The sequence below is a fragment of the Aedes albopictus genome, chromosome 3 (genome assembly GCF_035046485.1).
Source record: "Aedes albopictus strain Foshan chromosome 3, AalbF5, whole genome shotgun sequence".
Classification (NCBI taxonomy): domain Eukaryota; kingdom Metazoa; phylum Arthropoda; class Insecta; order Diptera; family Culicidae; genus Aedes; species Aedes albopictus.
Genome location: NC_085138.1, coordinates 216881610 through 216906619, shown reverse-complemented (window position 1 = coordinate 216906619; position 25010 = coordinate 216881610). Strand labels below are relative to the sequence as shown.

The 25010-nt window shown below is 37.0% G+C and overlaps 1 protein-coding gene across 4 annotated transcripts in view; it reads right to left on the bottom strand.

Annotated features, from left to right (window-relative positions):
• The window catches only part of LOC109419430 (kelch-like protein 18), a 386574-nt gene that overhangs the window by 85614 nt on the left and 275950 nt on the right, over window positions 1-25010 (bottom strand). For all 4 annotated transcript variants that reach the window (XM_062858821.1, XM_062858820.1, XM_062858819.1 and 1 more), the window contains exon 12: window positions 17651-17770. In XM_062858821.1, coding sequence (XP_062714805.1) covers window positions 17651-17770 — 120 coding nt within the window. The remainder of the gene's footprint in view (window positions 1-17650; window positions 17771-25010) is intronic.

The following is a 25010-nucleotide window of genomic DNA, read 5'->3' as shown; positions in this document are numbered from 1 at the left end:
TCGACAAAATTGTGAGTTTTTGGCTGCTATAAAAGTGCCCAGAACAAAGTATCGCGAAAAAATCAACACATAAAATTATATTGAGTAAAAACAGATTTTCATATGAAAAATTACACATTTCAAGCAAATTCAACTCGTCTTTGTTAGATAGATCGAAGTAACCATGTCTAAAATGTTTAAATTTGCTTATAATCCATAATTCGTCAATGAACTCAACTTAAAATGTGATTTTGAGCTGATTTCGATCAGTTTAATTTCAATTTCATCACTTCAATGTATGGATAGTGAAAATGTCAATCACTAGTATATGTTTAGGTTAACGTAAAAGCCTATCAAAGTTACATGATTTACAATATCTTATCAACATTGTGCCTAAATGGTGATGACAGTATAAATAAACATTGGTTCTACAATGAAATGGATGACCATTTACACAAGCAGAAAAATAGGACAAAACCCCATTTCCTCCTGAAGATTTGAATTAAGCAGAGCTTTTTAGGGCCCACTAAGTCGATTATATAGCTATAATTCTCAAGCAGAAGCTAGAGATTCGTAACTATACAAAAGAATGGTTTATCAACATTGTGCCTAAATGGTGATGACAGTATAAATAAACATTGGTTCTACAATGAAATGGATGACCATTTACACATGCAGAAAAATAGGACAAAACCCCATTTCCTCCTGAAGATTTGAATTAAGCAGAGCTTTTTAGGGCCCACTAAGTCGATTATATAGCTATAATTCTCAAGCAGAAGCTAGAGATTCGTAACTATACAAAAGAATGGTTTATCCGAAGATATTTTGAACTTGAACAGATCAGAGTTCCATTCAGGAATACCTCTTGCAGTCCGCACAGACTGCAGAGGACAAGCTTCTTTCAAAGCAATAGTTATGGTATGCCACAATGGAGGGCGTTGTAGGTACAAAACCACAATGAAACTCTCTTGGAGTAGCAATGGAAGCGAGTTATCCACAAAATGTGGTCGCAACCAATTAGTACAGGTTTCCTAGTTCGTTGAGCAGGGACGCCTGAATACGCAATTTTTGCGAAGAAACACTCAAAAGTGCAAAGAAGGTCAATTGGAGACTCCTCATCTGACAACTCATGACAAATTCTGCTCATGCAGAGATTGGTTAGGTGCAAATCTATGTTAAGTTATCCATACTACTGTACTACCATACCACTGTACTACCTAAATAATCCATCAAACTGAAGCATCTCAAATTAATGTTTGAGCTACTTCAGATGATGTAATCATCGTAGCAATACTGCCAAATATCAACAAAAAATTGCTGAATACAAGAGCTTGCTTGAAGGCATCCATAAGGAAAGGTTGAAACATACTGTTAACGCTATTCTAAGATTTAGCATGCTTGAGGCACGACACTTCATTTATAATGAAAGAAGCAAAACTGGGTTCACAAGGTAAGCTGTACAGAAGTTACCCTACGAAAATGTTTTTTTTTTTAAGTAGAGCCACTTGGGCCACGCACGCTTTTTACGCTGAAAATTGATCTGAGGTTTCCTAGCCGTAGCCACTACCCAAACTAGACAGTAAGGGCGTAATACTGTGGAGGACGCCCTCATTCTCCACAGGCTCCGTTTGTGGTTGGGTTTTTATTAGACCCCCCTAACCATTCATTGCTTGGCACGGTAAGCATAAAGCCGCATTACACCATGAATTAGGGGTAAGCTGTTTAGTGGACTCTTACCACTGGATCAGGTGGTCCGTAGTGTTATTCTTAGCCAATTGAGACAACCGCTACCGACATTACACAGCTATCTAGGCTGATCGGGTAAAGAAGTTAACATTGATGGCTAACTTCCGAACAAGCCCTAACAGCCCCTACGAAAACTACCTTATTTTTGATTTGCCCCTATGAAAACTACCTTATTTTTGAGGAAAATATTCAGTTTTATTACAGCAGAAATAAAATCTATTAATAAAATCACAATTATGATGCTAATATTAATACTATTAACAAGAAACTATTATGATATTGTCGTGTGATACATGTTTCAACTTGCTATACTTGGCAGAAACTTATATAATTCGACCCACTCTTCATAATAAGTAAACATATTTCTTTTTTTAAATTTATTAATTTTAATTAATTTGCGTCAACACATATTTGATTACTGATTTTTATGCAAAATAATGCTTTTTTAATAATATTTTCAATATTATATATAAAAATTCCAGAGTCAATATTTTTCAAGTGATGTTCATGAAAACGTAATGGAATATCCTTTTTAGTCATAACATTCTATTCCTGGTCATTAATAATGATTCTACCTATCAAAAAACGAAGAAAATAATTTATGACCGCTTCCCTGAACAAATTGAACCACTGTGCGCGGTGTTACGAACACTAATGAAAATCTACTGGTGGAAAATAAGCCCGTTTTTTTTTGCCGGGAACAGCTGATTTTTGTTTAATATTTTCCACCAGTAACCCAAGTAGTGTTCGTGTAATGCAACGTGTACGTATACACAATCAGAAACCTCTCTGCCTAGTTTAGACTGTTCAATTGAAACGAGCATCTTACAAACTTTTTCAAACATGTTCAATTCAATGGAATGACTTGTGAGGCTGAGCAAACGACTTGAGTGTCCACTTACATGCACTTGAATGCATCTCAGTTGAAGCAAGTGTTTACATTGTTCAACGTGTGCGGTGCGTAAGAAAACTTAATTGAATCCATCTCGCTGGACAAATGACGTGAATTCAACTCACATGAATCGCGGGTTTAGATGGGGCAAGTGAGATGATTTCGTTTGACTTGAATGAAGAGAAAAGAATATGTTCAACTTTCGCTGAAGTCAAGTGAGTTGCTCGACTGCTCAAGGAAGATGAATGGTAATGTTTACACGTTCAATTCACATTCAATTGGGCACGTTCCATTGACTTGATTCAAGTCACTGGAAAGTGCCCAATTAAATGCGACCCGCGATTCGTTTCAGTTGAATTCAAGTCATCTGTCAACCACGAGTTGAACAATGTTAACACTTGCTTCAACTGAGATGCATTCAAGAGCATACAAGTGGACACTCAAGTCATTTACTCAGTCTAAACACGTCATTCCATTGGATTGAACATGTTTGAGAAGTTTGCAACTCAGATGCTCGTTTCAATTGAACAGTCTAAACTAGGCATAAATCGTGGCATAAATAAATTCAGTCTTGTCTAATAGGCTGTTTGCAGTTAAAAAGAAATTTTCAGCTTATCTTGATGCATGAGACATTCCTTCCCTGAATCGCCCAAGCAATCGGTTTTGAGTTTCCGATTAATTTTATGAAAGTCGACTATTTTGCTTTAACCCGTTTTATAGATATTATGCCTCTCGAGATAAATCAGAATATGGCGATTATCTGCCTTCGGCTTCTGATACAATCGCGACAGTTACTACCCATAATAGCGTCGCCAGGTTCCAATAGAATTCCATCTCATTATAAAGGATTTCCTTTTGTTTTGCCTTGCGACTGTATGCCCTGCGAGCGTACGACCGCCGCTGGACTCTAATAAAAGATAAGCACGACAATATTATTTTCGCTTCTAGTTAACAAATTCGTCATGTTGCACTTAATTTGCTTTTTCTTACGGCAGAAAAGCGGAAACAACACATTAGGGTTCCTGTTTAATGCTTACATATGTTTTGTGTGGTTTGTTATTCTTGCATTTCGTCCTTCTCAAAATAAGTGCTAGCCGCATTAAATCTGACAGTACCACCCGGACCAAAATTTTTGAGTACGCTGACGTTGTTCAGCAGCTGTCAAGATGCACACGGGTTGTTTGCACGCACCGTATCACAGTGGTTGAAATCGCAAAAAACATGATCGTGGGCATTTTGAGTGTGATAATGTGAAAATAATATAATGTGATGTTCTGCAAAGTTGTTACATATTTTAAGGAGCAACTTTTGATAACTTTTGATTTTTGAAAAATTTACCCAAAAGATAGATGAAAAATCTATTTTCTTCAAAAGCAAAGAAAACTAAATGGTGTCTTCGGTAAAGTTATAGATAATATCATGCAGAAAAATATTGCCGAAGAAACTTTTGCTCTATCTTTTGAAATGAGCGATCTATATATATAAAAATGAGTTTGAAGTCCCTTTGAGGCAACAAAACTCACGAACGGGTGAACCGATCAGCATGATTTTTGCACCGTTCGATTCGTCTTCAGGGTTGTTGTGTTTATATGTATAAAAAGTTAACAACATTATCTAGAAAAGTATGAAAATAGTAAAATTACTGATTTTTCATAAGCTGGGAAGAAATTGAACATGATTGAAATAAAACCAATCTAGAGTGCGGTGCTGCAATGACCTCAACAGTTGTCAAACCACCACAGCTGGGCAAGACAACGTTTGCCGGGACAGCTAGTATATAATAAATTTAGTATAAAAACCCCTTAAAACCTTGAAAAGCCACTAAATGCTTTATATCTCTTTTGGATTAGGTTTTCGAGGCTTCCGATGTTCTGAAGACTTTTTCATTATGTTATTGTGCATCTTTTTTCTTAAGACAGTGTTGCCATATTTTCATTGTTTCTATGTGATTTTTTAATTTTCCTATAAAAAATTACTGTTTTTAATAATGAGATATTTCGAAAAGTTGCAAAAAGTTGCAAAAAATTCAAAGCATGATGAAAAGTTGAATAAAATTGCTATCTTGTACAGGTCAACTGATGAGTTGCTCTCTGTCTCTTCGATGCTTAAAATCTGTTTGTAAATTGTCACTTTCACACTTTTAATGTTGAAATAAATACTTTTTCCATGTGATAATCTAAAAATTGTGCTATACAATGTTCAGCAAAGTTGTTGCATATTTTTAGAGCAAACTTTTGACAAAATTACTTTTTTTAAAAAAATTGCCTTAAAGTTAGATAAAAAAAATATTTTTCTCAGGAATCCGCAAATCAAAATGGCGTCTTCAGGAAAGTTGTTCAAAATGTTAAATGAAAAAACTTTTGTCGAAGACACCATGACTCTATCTTCAAAAATGACCATTTTAGAGCTGATTTTATGAAAAAAAAACCCTTAAAAGTTCAGAAAAACATGAAAATCTCACTTAACTTTTTATATTTGATTTCCTTGACATGGAATGTTTTAGGAACTTTTGTGTATTCAATAAATGCACAATTTTGTCGAAGACACCAAGAAGTTATCTTGAATATTTCTCTTGATAACATGTGTTTTCAAAGAAAAAAAGCACATTTTTGAACCAAAATATTTTTTTTATCCAACTTTAAGGCAATTTTTGAAAAAAGTAATTTTGTCAAAAGTTTGTTCTAAAAATATGCAACAACTTTGCTGAACATTGTATAGCCCAATTCTTAGATTATCACATGGAAAAAGTATTTATTTCAACATTAAAAAGTGTGAAAGTGACAATTTTCAAACGGATTTTAAGCATCGAAGAGACAGAGAGCAACTCATCAGTTGACCTGTACAAGATAGCAATTTTATTCAACTTTTCATCATGCTTTGAATTTTTTGCAACTTTTTGCAACTTTTCGAAATATCTCATTATTAAAAACAGTAATTTTTTATAGGAAAATTAAAAAATCACATAGAAACAATGAAAATATGGCAACACTGTCTTAAGAAAAAAGATGCACAATAACATAATGAAAAAGTCTTCAGAACATCGGAAGCCTTGAAAACCTAATCCAAAAGAGATATAAAGCATTTAGTGGCTTTTCAAGGTTTTAAGGGGTTTTTATACTAACTTTATTATATATCACTCATTTCAAAAGATAGAGCAAAAGTTTCTTCGGCAATATTTTTCTGCATGATATTATCTATAACTTTGCCGAAGACACTATTTAGTTTTCTTTGCTTATGTAGAAAATATATTTTTCATCTATCTTTTGGGTAAATTTATCAAAAATCAAAAGTTATCAAAAGTTGCTCCTTAAAATATGTAACAACTTTGCAGAACATCACATTATATTATTTTCACATTATCACACTCAAAATGCCCACGATCGTGTTTTTCGCGATTTCAACCACTGTGGTATATCTGTTACTTTGGAAGTAGTGTACATAGCTCAACCAATTAAATACAAAAAAAATTCCCGTAATTCCATGTCGGCTGCCAAAACTCTAGCCAAATCGGTTTTCTATAAACCGAGTGCCATATCGTCAAACTTGGTCATTTTCCGACACTGTATATATTAGAGTGGGCATCCAGTACATATATGAAAAAAAAAAGTTTTCAAGTTTTTAGATCCCATTTTATTACCCATATAACTGTGCAAAATTTGGGCACGATCGGTTATGTCTACGTTTTGCGCATCGCGTTTGAAGTTTGTATGGGATTTTACATGAGAAAACCTACTTTTTTGTATTTCTCTAATGAGAAACTCGATTTTTTTCTAAAACTATGTAACTGATAATGTGAATACATAGTAGACTGGGTCAACAAAGTCGATTTTTTGGAAGAATGCTTTTCCGATTCCTTTTAGCGTCTAAAACAACTGTGCAAAATTTGGGAGCAATTGGTTGCATCCTCGTATTCCGCATTGCGATAGAAATTTGTATGGAATTTACATTGGGTAAACGTGTTTATATGCATTTTTCTCATAATTTGAAATTTTTTGTCTGAAACCATCTAACTAATGACATTAAAGTATAACCTAGAATATGCTGAAAACATTTGCCGAAGATCGCAAAGTGATCCGACACTTGTGAAAAAAGTTATAACGTACAGATTGCCCGGTGGTGCATAACGTTTAACATGTAAAGGAATGACATCAATAATACAATCTCAATTTTGGCCTAAGTTAATGAGCGAATAACTTTTTTCACAAGCGTCGAATCACTTTGCGGTCTTTGGCAAAGTTTTTCGGCATATCCTAGGCTATACTTTAACGTCATTAGTTATGTAGTATTAGACCATGAATTGATCTTATGAGTAAAATGCAATAAAGTACGTTTTCTCATACTAACTTCCATACAAATTTCAATCGCAATGCGGAATACGGGGACGCAACCGATCACTTCCAAATTTTGCACAGTTTTTTTGGACGCTAATATGGATTGAAAAAGCTTTGTTCCGGGTTGATGCGATGAAATTTAAAGTTTCTCCATACAACGTTGACCCACTCTAACACATAGTCTAGGGATAGGTCTAGGGTGTCTAGTTTTTGAGATATGATTTTTTTGAAAATAAAAGGCCAAATTTTTCCATAGGTACATAACATTTTTTTAAATTTGATTATATTTTGAAACCTTATATATGTATGGACACAAAAAAACAGGGATCTCCCAAAAAAGCAAAACAAGGCATTGTTTTATGAAGATTTGCAATATCAATTTTAGAGCAGCTAGTATTCAAATATATGACTCTCGATATTCTAAAAGTCATATCTCAAAAACTTGAAAACATACATCTTTCATTTTTTGATATGTTACACCAAATTTCCTGAATTTTCTGATAAAAAAAATAAAACCAGGGTACCTCTTTGGTCCCGAGACCATGAAAACGTAAAAGAACTAATATACCGTCGATGGGGGTGACAATGGGTCTGGGGGGTGAGATTGGGTCAAAACGGAGAAACATAAAATTTGAAATAGCTCATCAACTAGCGCTAATTTATATAGAAAACTTTATATTATGTCAAAGAGAAAATGTTTTTACACGTCATGATGCAGAATATGATGTTCAGCAATAATCGTTTTTTGTTAAATTAGTGGCTAAACTTATATGATGAAACTACTAGTAAATCACTCTAAAAAAATTTCTCCTTCGTAATGTTTCACACAAGCACCTAACCATAAATTTTCTTATAAGTGATTAGCTGTAGGTATTACCTGGTTGATGCAACGAAAAAAGCGGGCTGTCAACGCACTTTTTATTTAAAATAACAATATTTTCGACCCCATGTCTAAATATTAAGAATGGGGGTGAGATTGGGTCAAGCAAGTTATCGAGTGCACATAACCTTAACTAAAAATTCAACCTGTTATCTAGTCCCCATGACGTTAGAGTGGTGCCATGTTTACCGTATATTCATAAAAGCCCCCTTTCAAGAAAATATGTCGAAGAAGTTTCAAGCAAGTGTTTTCATACGTTTAGTGCCTAAAATCATTTACAACAATAAACCCATGCGTTTGGACAGCTCCTCTAATCATCAGCTAATCTTTAGTGTACTGCAATTTCGTAAGCTCACAAAATAGACTTGAGCGTTTTTCTTCTCCACTCATTTTTTTAAATTTTAATAAAATATCGTGAAACTACAAGGCGGTAGTGGCATCCAGGAAATATCGTGGCCATAAAACCGGTAACATGACACAATTCCGGAAGACGATCGAACGTCGAAAAATATCATGTTTTTTTTCAATAAATCTTTCAATGCGCCTCTCTCTCATTGTAATCCTCCCCTTCTCGCATGGAGCTTGAAACTTTAAATGTGGAAGATTATGGTGGCTAACAATGGCGATACAACATACAAACTTTATTTTATTAAATTTAAACCATTTTTTTCGATTGTATTAGCCCTTTAAGGTGTATTAATCATCTTTTAAAATTACCTAAGTTTTTATTCGTCATAGTTACATTTTATTTTAAGTGTGATTACTAGGTATGATCAATTCAATTAGCTTGTATTCTTAGATAGGCGACTTCGAATACTTTGACCCATTCTCACCCCCTCTAAGGGGTGAGATTGGGTCAATTTTCAATCATTTGTAGTTAAGTAGACAATTCATATAATTTGATACTTTCTTTCTACACTATCATTTGCATGTAGGAGAGTATACATACCAAATAAAAAGTTATTCTGACTTCAACTGCATTTGTTATTTAACAAACAATCTTTGAGTATCCTTTTTTGACCCATTCTCAGCCCCAACGACGGTATTTGCATATTATTCGCACAAAAACACAATTTGGCCCATTCAACGTATTTTTCCTAAAAAATATAATTCAGTAACTTTCAAACAAAAAAAAAGAAGTTTAAGGCAAAACTGGAAGCATTTCCTCATTTTTTTGTTTTTTTGATTTTTTTTTTATAAAATAACGAAGCAGTATTTTCAAAATCGGTTTTCGTACACATTTAGAGTATGGATCAAGGTATCTTCTGATTTTTTTTTGTGGTAGAAAATGTTTTTCGTTTTCGCAGAAACCATTTTTGAACAAAATTTCACAATAAAATGGTTTCTGCAAAAACGAAAAACATTTTTCACCACAAAAAAATTCAGAAGATACCTTGATCCTGAGGGAGCGACACTAGTTTTGCCAAGCCAAAAAACCTCAAAAAAGCCGGAAAAAGACCAAAAAAGTCGCTAAAACCCGCAAAAGTTTTTCGTCTTTTTTCGACTTTTCTTGGGGTTTTCCCCCTGCCTTGATCCATACTCTAAAATCGGTTAAAATTGGTTCAGAAGCTGGGATTTTTTTGAAAAATATTAACCCATATCCACCCAGCGTCCTATTTATAGGACAGATGCCCCGAACGCCCAGCGTCCTATAAATAGGACAGTCCTTTTGATGTGAATATCTCCAGAATTGTGCAAAATTTAAGAATACTTTCTTCAGAGGAGATGTTCTCCACACCCATATCTTGCACATAGTTCACTAGGTGGCGTAAACGATGCTACAAAGAATGCATATTGTCACGATCTGTGAGCTTCATTTCCAATGCGAGAAAAAAAATATTTCCCTGGAATCTTGACAATGGTTATTAATTTACAATTCATTTCTTCGGCAGAGTTGTTAATCAATACATGCAAAAGTCGATGTGTGTATGAGTGTATGTTTATATGCTTGTATGTTTGTATGTTTGTCTATTTGTATGTTTATATGTACGTACGTATGTATAAGGACTGTATCGGAAATTAACTATAAACGTTCACAATTGCCTGAAAAATAATCTGTTCGAAATAAACATAACTTTATTTTTGGAGATACTGTATAAATCTCTTAAATAAAGAATGGCAGTTCCAGTTTTCAAAAAATAATCATTTAACTTGGACTTTTATCTCAAAGATTGCACAAATGTTTTTAAAATTTTGGACACCTCCTAAAAAATTAAAATTACGAAAACTGTGGGAAAGTACTCATTTTTTTCTCTTATTTTTGCGCAAATATATTCTTCTCCAGAAGGCTCATAATATAAAAAAAAAATAATTTAATCAAGAAAAATTCCCTTTCGCAGTTTAGGGCAATTCTTAAAATGAAAAAAGGTCATTTTTCGAGGAACTCTTTTTTTAATGCGTCTTCAAAGAACGATTACGTAAATAAAAAATACATAAAATTGAAAATTTGCATTTTTTTCGATTGGGTATGTATTTAAATCTATTGAAGAGGTAGTTTTACCAGAGAACGAAATTTTATAACCTCTGAAGATATTTAAAACAAAGCGTCAAAGTTCGACAAAAAGGTAGGTGTTTTTTGGGATAGACCATATTCTTAATGTTGGAGGTTTTTCTATCGAAAATAAGAATTTTCAAAGTCAGTTTGGAGTGATATGTTATGTGTACATAACTGTTAGTATTAATAATTATTTTCCAGATTTTTCCCCGTACAAATTTTTGTTTGTTACAAATGATTGAAACGTTAAAAAATTTAAAATAAAAACTGTTTGTACAGATTGTTATTTTGTGTGGTAAACTCATAGACCCATATTTTCTATAATACTAAACATTTTCCAAATTTCTTGAAGCTGTTCTAAACTTAACTATAATGTAAAGATTTCATAGAAGAACCGGAATGAAAAGACTAACCGTGCGTCGAGATAGAGCATTTTGATACAGTTACGATACAGTCCTTATATGTATGCCAGAACATATGCATAACTCTAAAATGCGTCAAGAAATTTAAATCAAATTTGGTATACACATTCCTTAGGGCCCATATAGCCGAGGCGGTAAACGCACGGGTATTCAGCATGACCATGCTGCGGATGACGGGTTCGATTCCCGGTCGGTCCAGGATCTTTTCGTAAAGGAAATTTCCTTGACTTCCTTAGGCATAGAGTATCTTCGTGCCTGCCACACGATATACGCATGCAAAATGGTCATTGGCAGAGGAAGCTCTCAGTTAATAACTGTGGAAGTGCTCATAGAACACAAAGCTGAGAAGCAGGCTTTGTCCCAATGAGGACGTTACGCCAAGAAGAGAGAGAGAGGATGTGGAGGTGGTAACAGGGGTATTGAAATTCCAGATGGCGGTCAAAACTCCAGAATATATACTTTTTAACGGCAATGCTGCTTCGAATACTATGCACAATACTGGGCTTCACAAGCAGAACTCAAAAATGAATATCCGATGCCATTTTGAAATCCAAGATGGCGGACTATATCCAAGATGGCAGCCATGAAATGGTAGTTTGAGCTATGACACCATGCAATATGGGTATCAATCGATCGGGCATGATGAGTAGAAGTCAAAAATCGACATTTGACGCCATTTTGAAAACCAAGATGGCGAATCATATCCAAGATGGCGGCCATGGAATGATAGTTTGAGCACCGATCGGACATTTGAATGAGTCACTTCAACCGTTTCATACATTTTTCTAATCTGTCTGTCTGTCTGTCTGTCTGTCTGTCTGTCTGTCTGTCTGTCTGTCTGTCTGTCTGTCTGTCTGTCTGTCTGTCTGTCTGTCTGTCTGTCTGTCTGTCTGTCTGTCTGTCTGTCTGTCTGTCTGTCTGTCTGTCTGTCTGTCTGTCTGTCTGTCTGTCTGTCTGTCTGTCTGTCTGTCTGTCTGTCTGTCTGTCTGTCTGTCTGTCTGTCTGTCTGTCTGTCTGTCTGTCTGTCTGTCTGTCTGTCTGTCTGTCTGTCTGTCTGTCTGTCTGTCTGTCTGTCTGTCTGTCTGTCTGTCTGTCTGTCTGTCTGTCTGTCTGTCTGTCTGTCTGTCTGTCTGTCTGTCTGTCTGTCTGTCTGTCTGTCTGTCTGTCTGTCTGTCTGTCTGTCTGTCTGTCTGTCAGCATAGCAGAAAACTCACCTTTCCAACCCCGTCTTAATGCAACAATTTGTGGAAACTGTCGACTTTGCATTTCTTGATGAAGGTTCGTCGTCGACGTTAATAGACAGAGAAGTTGCCGATCTGCTGAACCTTAGTGGGACATCGCAGCCATTTTGTTTAACGTAGACGGGGAAGGTGGCTCGTCACGAAAAAGACTCTCGGCTGGTCAGTTTAAAAATTTCCGGTGAGGACAGCAGCAGAAGTTTCCCGTTGTTCAGTGTCAGCACAGTGAGGCAGCCAGATCTTCCTGTACAGACTATGCAGTATGAAGAATTAGCTAGGAAGTATCACTATTTGTCCGGGCTTCCGGTGAGAAGCTATGAGGAAGCCGTGCCGCGTATCCTGGTAGGACTAGACAATATAAAATTGTCACTACCCCTCAAGACACGCGGAGGACAGCTAAACGGTCCGGTGGCGGCAAAAACGAGACTCGGCTGGACGAGCTTCGGAAGCATTGGCAATGCGAAGGTGGATTCTCTGTCTCCTGTTTTCCACATTTGTAAGAGTGCAGAAGAAAGTAGCAATCACGACCTAGTTAAAGGTTTTTTGCAACGGAGAATCTCGGGGTTTCGGTCACGTGTGGTCCAGAAGCTGAAGAAGATCGCAGAGCAAAGGAAATTTTGCAACGAACGACGATCAAGCGTGCCGACGGTCATTACGAAAGTGGATTGTTATGGCGGTACGATATCATGGAGCTACCACCTAGCTATAGTATGGCCGAGCGTCGACTGATTTGCCTTGAGAAGAAGCTGCAAAAATATCCGGAACTACAAGCGAGTTTGGACAAACAGATTGCCGAATATCAGAGCAAAGGTTACGCTAACAAAGCAACGGCTGAGAAATGGGAGTCAAATGATCCTATTCGAACGTGGTACCTCCCACTCGGAGTGGTAACAAACCCCAGGAAGCCCGGGAAGGTGCGAATCATTTGGGATGCCGAGGCCAAGGCTTTCTCACTTCTTTGCCAGCTGTGTTATGTGGTTTTCGGCAGAGAAAGATTGCAATTGCAGATGACATCTGCGAGATGTATCACCAGCTGAAAATTAAACGAGAAGATCGGCAGGTTCAGCGGTTTCTGTATAGAAGTGACACGATGCAGAAGCCAGACGTATTCGTGATGGATGTGGCCACCTTTGGCTCGACATGTTCGCCGTGTTCAGCTAACTTTGTCAAGAACAAAAACGTGATGAAATGGAAAAACGGTTATCCAGAAGCGGCGACAGCGGTAGTTGAAAGCTACTATGTGGACGATTACCTGGATAGTCGAGATTCGGAGGACGATATGGTGAAACTGGCCACGGACGTGCGAATGATCCAGGAAAGCGCTGGATTTGAACTGCGAAACTGGCGATCCAATTCCAAGAAAGTGCTGCAACTCATGAGTGAAGAAGTAACAGACCGCAGAAAGGATTTCAGCGTCAATAAAGAAAGCCAAATGGAACGCGTCCTAGGCATGGCCTGGCTACCCGATGGGGATGTTTTTGTGTATTCCGTGAAGTTACCGAATGATTCCGACTGCTCAGAATCAACAAACACCATCACGAAACGAAGAATCCTTAGATTCGTAATGAGCGTGTTTGATCCACTTGGACTAATCTCAAACCTGCTTATCCATGGACCAAATTCGGATCTCGCGTTGCTACTTTCCCGGATACGATCCGGATAGTCTCCAAACGATACAGTTACATGCATTCGTGGATGCGAGTGAGTCGGCCTTCGCTTGTGTCGCCTACTTTCGGATCATCGATTGCGGCCAGCCGAGATGTACGTTGGTGGCCTCCAAGGCAAAAGTTGCTCCCTTATCTCGATGTCCGTTCCTAGATTGAAACTGCAAGCGGTGGTCATTGGTAGCCGATTAGCAAAATCCATTGCCGAATACCACACGATTCTCGTGCGACGCAGATTTTTCTGGAGACTCCACAATAGTCCTAGCGTGAATAAATTCGGCTACAAGGAGGTATCGCCAGTACGTAGCGGTGCGTATTGGAGAGATCCTAGAAGAAACGGAACCTGAAGAGTGGCGTTGGATCGGGACAAAGCTTAACATTGCAGACGACGCTACAAAATGGGGAAAGGGCCCAACAATGCAAATGGAGAGTCATTGGTTCACTGGACCAGACTTCCTGATCCAATCGGAGAGCGACTGGCCGCATCATCGGCCGTTATCAACCAGCACTAAAGAAGAACTGCGTGCTATTCGTGTACACCGAACATTACTAATACAATCAATTATCAAGTATGACCGGTTCTCTAATTGGGAACGGATGCTTCGCGCCATGGCATTTGTATACTCCTTTATGGATCGTCTGCGGAAACCCGTTAAGAACGAAACCGAATCGCAATTGAAGCAGGGAGACTTGGTACGGGCGGAAAGGTTTTTGTGACGGCTCACTCAAGCAGAAGCATACGGAGGCGAGATTGCTGCTCTTGAGCAAACTGTTGAATTTGGAAAATAGTAGTCCTATCAAACAACTATCACCGTTTCTGGATGAGTTCGGCGTTATACGTATGCAAAATCGAACAGAGGCCTGTGCGCTAGCACCGTATGATGCGCGGTTTCCTGTAATATTGCCAAAAACCCATCGGGTAACTGAGCTTTTGGTTGGTACCACAAACGTCTTGGTCACCACAACAGTGAAACCGTGGTGATCGAAATACGTCAAAGGTATCACATTTCGGCTCTTCGGACGATGGTGCGACAGGTGGCAAAACAGTGTCAGTGATGTACTGTGTACAAGGCACATCCAGTAGTGTCTGAAATGGCACCTCTTCCAGAAGCCCGCGTGACTCCGTTCGTTCGTCCATTCTCGTTTGTTGGCATTGATTCTTTCGGGCCGTTTTTGATAAAAAAAATCGGTCATAGTCGCTGGGTGGCTCTCTTCACATGTTTGATTATTAGAGCAGTACATCTGGAAGTAGCCGCGTCACTATCTACGGAATCCTGTAAGTTGGCTCTGCGGCGGTTCATCGCGCGGCGAGGTGCACCGACACAAATCTACACTGACCATGGAACAAATTTTGTCGGTGCCAGTCGAGAGCTGGCCGGCGAGAGAGCTGCAATGAATCGCGAGTTGTCAGAGACGTTCACCGATACTAAAACACGCTGGTTCTTCATCCCGCCGTCCTCATCGCACATGGGAGGTGCATGAGAGAGGAAGGTCTACGCTCTACACAAATTTCGAAAATTTTATATGGACAAAAGCCTACGAGGAGGAGAGGCGTGGGTTTGAGATGGCCCAAACAAGGCTACGTAGTTTATGGACAGCGCCTAAATGAATCGGCTGTTTTCCTACTCTCCGCATCGACCAATGTGGCGCTAGCTTCTATGCGCGAAAAATCGCTAAAAATAAAACGCAAAAATATTGTATTACGAATAGCATCTAAAGGCAAATTTATCGAAGTGGAATACATTATTCGAAAAAATATTTGGTAGTGGTTGCGCACAATGGAGGCTACTATTAAGCCTACCAAATATTTTTTTCAGTAAAAGCTTTCTATTTCAAGTAATTCAAGTTTAGATGCTTTTCAACATACAAAATAAAATGGATTTACTCCTGCTGATCAACTGTGGGTGTGTGCCAAGCGGGTAGTCCATTACCAAGCGTGTCTATATTCTCTCGTCGAGTCGCATAGCTCACGAAGGAATACAAAGAAGATAGTCCAATATACACACTAAGATTCAGATGTTCCAGCTCAGTAATTTTTTCACTGAGTTCAGTATTTTTTCCATCTTTTTACTGAGTTTTCAACAGCAGATTTATTTCGGTACACTCGGTAATCGTATTTACCGTTCACCAGTAACGATATTTACCGTGCTTCAGTAACTTTTGACAGTTTGTGAGCTGAGCTCGGTATTTCATTTACAGAATATCCGCAAAATAAATAACCGAGCGTACCGAGTTAAATCTGCTGTTGAGAACTCAGTAAAAAGATGGGGAAAATACCGAGCTGATCTTAGTGTGTAGACAAGCTGTATTTATGATGTTCCAGGTTGTGCTGCCTTATCAAGAATTATGACAATGAAATATTCTTGCCGAATGCATCACTTTCATTAGCGTCGCCCACCATCTTTTCTCTTGAATCGAGCAATAGAATGAATAGCACATTTCGGGTTCCCGAGCACATCGCTTTACGATGTGTTATACTCGTCGAGTGTACCACAAGCTGAGTATCGACCACTCAATGATTCACGATGAAATTCCAAACTCTGGCTGACAAAAAACCTCTTTTTGGTTTTGCCAGAAAAATCATCTTTATTGTAAACTAGCTGTCCCGGCAAACTCTGTCTTGAAAATCTTGTGGTGGTTTGACCGCTTTTAAGCTCATTTAAGCACCGCACTCTAGATTGGTTTGATTTCGATCATGTTGATTTTCTTTCCAGCTCATAAAAATCAGTACTTCATCAATTTTCCAACTTTTTGAGTTGATTTTCGTAACTTTTTATACATATAAACACAGCCACCATGAATGCGAATCGAAACGTGCAAGGGTCATGCTGATCGGTTCGGCCGTTCATGAGCTTTGTTGCCTCAAAGAAGCTACAAACTCATTTTTATGAATATAGATTTTGAATCCTGTTATGTTTATAAGTGATAGAAAACATGATATAGAAAAGAACTACTGAGAGGTACTTTGAAAAATTGAGTTCACTTTCAATTACCCCAATCCCGCCCAAGACTTTTCTTTTGTGCTTAAAAATATTGTTTACTACTTTTGCTCAAAATGATATAAAAAAATCTTATTCTCTATGCATAAATTATTGTCCAAGGCCATTAAAACTCAAATCTGAGGTGGTGCTCTGGAGCACCACCAGCCGTTTAGTTTGGAGAACTTTATTTCATATTTTTTCTTGATAAATACGTTCAAAGCACAGGATTCTTTATATCAAAATCCGTAAAAATCACTTTCCGAACCACTTTTCTACAAGTCCATTAGAGTTAGAGACAAGTTGTTTCTCAAAACTATGAACTTCTACGGCTCTACAATTCTAGATTGGGACACACGTAACGATTACATTGGAAAATTACTTGTTTTTTACACGCCATGTGCCCAGCGGTACATATGTGCACCATTCATATTACATCAAACTAAGGGTTTACTTACATGTTTCCGCTCTTTTCAACGTTTAATTACGCTAATAAATAGTAAATCTGTTAGGATACTATTTTTATTTCATACATGAGGAACTATGCTATTAGCTAAGTCGTCAAATTTTGCTTCTTTTTGTCGAAAAAATAGGTTTTCGTGGCAACTTCCTTTAACAAAAACATCGAATTTGTATGCGCATACTTAATCTTATGCCATAGAATTAGGAAAAACATGTATAGTTATGATTTACAATTAAAACATGCAAAAAAAAACTTCATTAATTTTAGAGATACAAGGGTTCAAAGCTATGGTGCTCTACAGACACCATGGGCGGGAAATCATTAACTCCACGTGAACCTAAGGGGCTCATGTTGTTCCGTCCTACCCTACAAAACGTTTGACGTTTTTCTTGTCACATGTTTGTGTCTAGAGCAGTGAATTAAGTTGTCAGTTGCCCTAACAAACGTAGGCGCAGTCGTAACACACCGAATGAATCCTCGCTGTTCACTCGCCGTTTATGACGGTTATTCTAAGAAATAGAGACCAAGGGCTGAAAGTCAATTCTAAGGAAACTGTTACTTACCCATATTAGCAGCCAAGGCCACTCGACTTCTCTTCACGTTCATCGGAGCTATTAGCTGCCACTGATCCTTTTCAGGTATATACACTTCAACTGAACGTAAAAAACAACTTCCATCGTATCCTTAAATAAAGAAAACCGTAATTAATACCATTTTTAAATTGTGCTTCTGATTAAATCGAAATGTGAAGATCAGGGATAATATGCGCCCAAGACATGTCCGGATTTCAGATTGTACAGGCCGGAACGCGACCCGTACCCTTAACTGTTTTAATTTTCAAAACTCGAACCAAAAAAAATATTTTTCTAAAAACATGATTAAATTCCGAGTTTAGAAATAATTGTTAAATATATCTGTAAGAAAAACGCGGCCGTTTTAAATATTGATTCATCTTTGTCAACTACCGAACCTCATTTGAATCCGACATGTTTTTTCTTTGTTCGGGACATAACCACTGCGACCAAAATTTGATCTATTGTGGTGTACCCCGTGTCCTTTGTATGGACTTATCCACCGATGAATCAAATTCATCGCGATCCGAGAATTTTGACACTAGAGCGGGGTCGTTTCCAATCAGAATCATTCAATTCTGATTGAAACGACCCCGCTCTAGTGTCAAAATTCTCGGACCGCGATGAATTCAGTTCATCGGTGGATAAGTCCATAGTGCATGTCGTATAACTTTATCACCATTGAGAAGTTATAAAGTATTCGGTTTTGTTACAGTAATCGTTTTCAACTTAATCGCAGAGAAGGATTCTGATTGATAGATTCCGCTTTTAACACTTTTTTGTCAGTCAAAATCGGATCCCTCAACCCTCTAATACACAACCCCGCCTTTAGACGGAGTATAGTTTGAGCATTTTCGTATTTTTTTCTTGCCTGGGCAATCTTTTTTTTATATTTTTAGCTGATATTTAGGACTGTTCTGTATATGACACATTCTACGGGCCCCGTATCATCAATACCAATTTTTCAAAGTTGAGTTATGGCATATTTGATATTTTTATCACATTCTACATTACTTTTGCCATCCAAAATTGTATTCGATATGATATTAGTATGACAATAAATATAAATTAAACGACGATTAAGATTAACATTTAAATCGTGATTTTAAGTCATTTAGGCACACTTTTCATCCAAACTGTCGTATTTTAAACATCAACACACTGATTTTTCAAAAGTCTTCCATCATTTGTTGATAAATGTATGTAGATTTTTTAGCATAAAAAGATTTTTAATCGGAAGACTTTACAACTCTGAAATATGGCTGATCATAGTATGGGTTTTTATTGCGTTGTAACGTCACGAAAAATCAACATTTTTAAATTTTATTGAAATACGGAAAACGTTACAAATATGAAATTTTGTATGCTCTTTGTACTCGAAAAGATCTTTCAAATGAGACTAAAAGAAAGAAAATCGGTTCACGGAAGCCTGAGTTTCAGCTGGTTGAAGTTTGCGTTGTAACGTCACGAAAAAAAGTTCTGTGGAAAAGACCAAATCTTTCGGGCTTGGACGGCTTCTGAATTGGACAAACGTAGTTCTATATTCAAAACAGTTTCGTTCTCGTTGTGTATGAGGTCTTTTTCAAGATATCGTTTATAAATTGCGTAACATTGTCTGTTCATAAACTACGTAGACTTTTGAAGAACGGGGGGATGGTGTTTGGTCAAAATCTACGATGTAATTGTACTGTGATATTGTAATTTTTTTTAATAGTAATCAAATACCACTCGAACCGAAAATTTCTGTGATATCAGTAGCCAACAGACGAAACACTGACGAAATTACAAAGTTATTAAGTTGGTCAAAGACTTACAGTAAATGGATAGTTGGATTTAAAGTTCCACCAACAGGCGGCGCTAGAGAACTTACAAATTTTAAATTTCATACATCTTAGGATCCCTATTACATAGAAATAGATTTCTTCGGCAAAGTTGTTTGGTAAGTAAAGGACTTGCAGTTGATTTACCAATAGATGCGAGATATTGCCACTAGAAGGCGTTAGTTTCCATTTTGCAAAAGCAGTAAAGGGATTAGAATTTCTTGAAAAGTATTCTACAAGCTGCAACTTTTTTCACTTTGAACACATTGTATTCAAATCAATTAGCAATCAAAGATCAATATATAATTCTTAACTTTCAAAATTTAATTTGATTTGATTCACTTATTCCTAAGATATAAGAGTTAATAGAACAACAGTCAAAAATATGATTCTGCTTAAAGCGCTCCATATTTGTGTAAAGCTAACCAATCAAGTCCAAATTTGTAGAAATTACAGATAACATGATGAGGAACTATCAGTCAAAATTTGAGAATTTTCGATATATTTTATAAAAAGTTACGGCTTGTTGAATGTGTTTTGGGTAATTAATAAAATTGGCATGCTTTTGAAAATGTGCAACTACCACCACTGTGTGGCAGAAATTAATACCATACGGCAATTAAACTGAAAGTCTAACAAACAACTTAAATGAAGCAACCATCTTTCCAAATTATCACGATCCTGAGATAAGTAAAACTAAAAATGGGTATGTCCTCCAGCGTCTCCTAGTGGAAGGATTTGAAATCATACGGCCCATCAATTGAAAGTTCTTGACCAGCCAAACAATTTTGTCGAGGACACCAACTGTCTAAATAGTTAGGATCTTGAAATATATGTAATGGATATTACGTCAGTGTTACATCTATTTTTGATATAACAAGAATCACCGACAAACTGACGTAACACCTACGAAATTGAAACTCATATATCTTAGGACTCTAATTACTTAGACTTTAGACTTTTAGAATGTTGATGTCTTTGGAAAAAATGTTTATCTTGTCAAGAATTTTCAGTTGAAAAGCCCTCTGGTTCATGTTTTTAACTGACTAAAGGTAGTTGAAATTTTGAAAAATCATGCACTTTATTAAAAAAATATTCAACATGTTGTAACTTTTTATCAAGTGGCCAAAAATTTTTCCAAAAAATAGTTTCTCAATTAGTCAAAATTTGTTGAAAACTTTTTGAGAAATTCTAATCGTTTGTAAACTATTGTAAACTTTTAATTAGCGTCGCCCAGTGTGTCAGAATCCCACATCCAATAGTAAGTCAGCTGTAAGTTTTTGACTTATCAAACAACCTCGCCAAAGACACTAACTCTCTAAGTAATTATGACTCTGACAAATATAGGATGTTTTTTGTCAGAATTAGGTCATTTGTCTCTGGAATCACAGAAATTGATGCCTCTAAGTGGTATGCAGATCCTCAGGTATGTCTTGGGTTCAATAACTGCTCGCACATCTTAAAGCGTTTTAAATTGAATCAATGACATTGCACAAATTATTGAAAAAATGTTTAATTCGACGGCATCATTAGTTTTATGCTGCAAAATCTAAATATCTGGCGGTGCGAAGTAATGCATATCAACGGTCTTTGGGACAAAATTAGATGAATATGGGTGGTAATAGGCCGAAGATGGGTACCATTAACCTTCATGAAGGAGTTCTCATATTGCGGGTAGCAATAACTTGGCGCTCCGAGCCATTTATCACAAAACGGATTTTCAATAGAATAAAGTTGCTCTTGGAGCAATGAAAATAATGCAATAATATATTCACAAATTTAGCTGATTATTCTGACTCTAAAATGATGTGCATTTTCGTGACGTTACAACGCGAGCAGAACCCTGTTTGAAACTGAACGGGCGTTGTAACGTCACGAAATGTAAAAATCCAAAAACTAATCCGAAATGTATATGTTTCACTGCATTGAAGAACAATCCAATAAATTTCAATAGTGGGACAAATTTTCAGTTTAAAATAAAAATCCGAGCAAATTTTTCAAGATGTTGGTTGCGCGGTAGAGGGGGTCGAATTCTAGTGCGTTGTAACGTCACGCTACAAATACGCAATTTAAACAAGTTTTTCTAATGAAAACTTTATGCTAAACAGGTCAAACATATCGGAATTTTTACAAGGAATCTGAATATTTTGAGGGTTTCAGTCGTTTTTATGAATTATAGTGAAAAATCTGACTACGAATGCGTAGAAACATTGTAACGTCACGGTAGAATCGAGAATTATCCCGACGTCGTGATGAGTTATATGCTGAAAATTTTAAATATATGACGGTGTAAAATAATGGATCTCAGCGCGCTAGTCTTTGGAACAAAACTAGAAGAATATGGGTGATACTAAAGCGAAGATGGGTGCCGGTGTCATTAACCTTCATGGAGGAGTATTCATACTATTGATAGCAATAACTTGGCCATCCGAGCCATTTATCACAAAACGGATTTTCAATAAAATTAGGTCCCCCTTGAAGCAGTGAAGATAATGCAATGATGTATTCACAAATTCAGGTAAATTTGGCTGATTTTTTTGATTCGAACATGATGTGCATTTTCGTGACGTTACAACGCGAGCAGAACCATGTTTGAAACTGAACGGGCGTTGTAACGTCACGAAATGTAAAAGTCGATTATCCAAAAACAAATCCGAAATTTAAATGTTTTATTCCTTTGAATTGAAGAACAAACCAATAAATTTCAATGGTGGAAAAAAATTCAGAATATCATAAAAATCCGGGCAGATTTTTTAAGATGCTGGTAGCGCGTTAGAGAGGGTCAGATTCTAGCGCGTTGTAACGTCACGCTACAAATACGCATTTTGAACACGTTTTTCTAATGAAAACTAAATGTTCAATAGGCCAAATATATCAGAAATTTTACAAGGAATCCAAATATGAAAAAATATTTTAAGGTTTACGCTCGTTTTCATGAGTTATAGTGGAAAATCTGACTACGAATGTGTCAAAACGTTGTAACGTCACGGTAGAATGTGTCATATCTCAAAATGGTTTTTGGTATTTTTAAAGCGTATTGACATTTAAAAAAAATCGCTGGAAAATTGATGTTTTGGTCATCATTCAGATGACGGCTAGAGCTTGAAAAACTGTGACGGTTGTTATATCACGGCATGCATTCAACCACTGTGGAGCACGATGATATTGATGAAGCCTATCATATTCTAATGAAAGTTTTCTTTCATTGCAAAATTTGTATGCAACTCGTTGCAAAACTCGATTTTTACAGCACTCGTCGTATTTATCCAACTCGGCAAGCCTCGCTGGATAAATGTACAACTCGTGCTGTAAAAATAATCATTTTGCAACTCGTTACATAAATAACTATTAAATTTCCCCTCAATCATTCTATTATAGTAAAAGAGTTAAAGGAAGTTATATACAAACTCAAATAATTTTCCTGAAAGTTACACGGAAAATAAAATTAAACAGAATCATCTTCCAAAACATGTTTAAATCGATTTCAGACGACGAAAAATGATTTTTAGACCAAAATCAAAAATTTGGGTATGAGAGGGTTAACGAGAACGTCAAAAAATGATACCGATATTGACCATGCATCGGAACCCTAGTCCTAACTGTCTCAAACCAGTGAACACCGAATAAAAAAAAATAAGAATACTAATCCATTGTTCCATGTTTCAAGATACATCTCGACCACACCTAAAACCGAGACCTTCCACTTTCAACAATGTGTGAAATGTAATAAGGACCAAAGTTTTTCCTTTAATTACTAAAATATGCATTTCCATAGTAGGAAACAGTTGGGACTAGGGTTCGGTTTGGTAGATCTTTCATCGCAACGCAACCCAAAAAGATGATCTACCCACACTACGGGCTCCATTAAAGATCGAGCATCTTTTAAACCCCCTCAACCATTCATCCCTCAGCACGGGTCGCCTGATACCTTGGATTGGGGTTTCTGTTTGGTGGACTTTTATCCCCGGAACAGGAGGTCCGTAGTGCTATACTAAGCCGGCAACTACACGGACATCCGTGTAGTTATTCAAACCTGACTCGACCCGTATTCTATAGTATAGAAAATTTTCAAACCCGGATCCGACTCGAACGCGACTCACAGCTATTACAGGCAAATGAATCAGCTTGCTTAATATTCGCCATGTCCAGTCAATGCTTTCACCCTAAAACCGATCAGCACTAAATTGCATAATATCCACACAACATCAAAAATGTGTAACCCTTATTCACAAAATCAGCTCCTGCGTCCACAAAACCGTGGAATTCGCAAAAAAAAATGTACGGCAATCTAGCTAAGTTTACTAGTTACCTTGGTAAACAAAAAATATCGACATTTCGCATCTAGAAGAGTGTACGAGCTGTTTTTGTGAATGTATTACTGTTACACATTTTTTATGTAGTCTGGAAAGTATGCACTTATGAGCAGTCTTGTAAACATTCGACACTTTTCACTACCTTCATTTCGTTACCGCAGTCGTGTGTCAGCTTGCTTTGTTACACTCGTGCGCTACCGTTACCTCTTACACACAACACGAGCGGTAGAACGAAGGTCAATAAACATAACAAAAGGTCAAATCAATGTCGTCTGACACGATGACATTTGTCTAATTCTAGCTTTTCGCATAGGTTTTCAGCCAATTTCGATAATAAACGCTAATATTGGTCCATTCTTGCATGTTGCATTGAATACGACACATATATAGCCAACACAGGTCTCATTATCGAAGAAGACAGGAATAAGAAAAGCCGAACCGTCTCCCGATTTATACGCATGCCATTGTCACCGCACCAGACAATAAGTGTGTCAATGTAATTTTGAAGTATGACACAGTCCAAAGCATATGAGATAATGCGGTACATCTTTAGATCATCAGCAAATGCAAGCTTTAACGACGATAGCTTCAGGATTAAGTCGTTTACAAATATTATAAAGATCAGTGGGCCAAGCACACTACCTTGCGGCACACCTGACGAGATTTCGAGAGGTCTGGAATGCGCTGCGTTGACTACTACGTAGGCATCTCTATTCGTAAGATAGGAAAACAACCACGTTGTGAGTCATAAGGGAATCCTAGGTGCTCCATTTTATCAATGATCGTCATGTGTGGCACCGTATCGAACGCTTTTGCGAAATCTACGTACCGTCAAGGCACCATTCACCGTGGATCTAAGAAGATTCGGGGCAAATAAGGGCTGTCATTTGACACCAGTCTTATAAACATTGTTGGTGCCGCTTTTAATTGCCTTCATTCTAGATTAAAATTAAAGCAATATCCACAGAAGTAGAAAATTTTTCACAAAATTTGATATAAATAGTACAATTAGTAAAGGGTAGTAGGGTCGCCTAATTCCGTGGTAGGTCACCATTCACCGTGGTAGTAGGGACCCATTCACCGTGTATGAGAAATTTTATTCTTCTTTGTTTAAAAATGATCAAAACAACCCAACCAAGGGAATTTTCTTCGTTTAAATTCATTTCAAGTAATAACTTGCAAGATTTTATTAGAAAAACGAAAAATGTTCAAATTTTC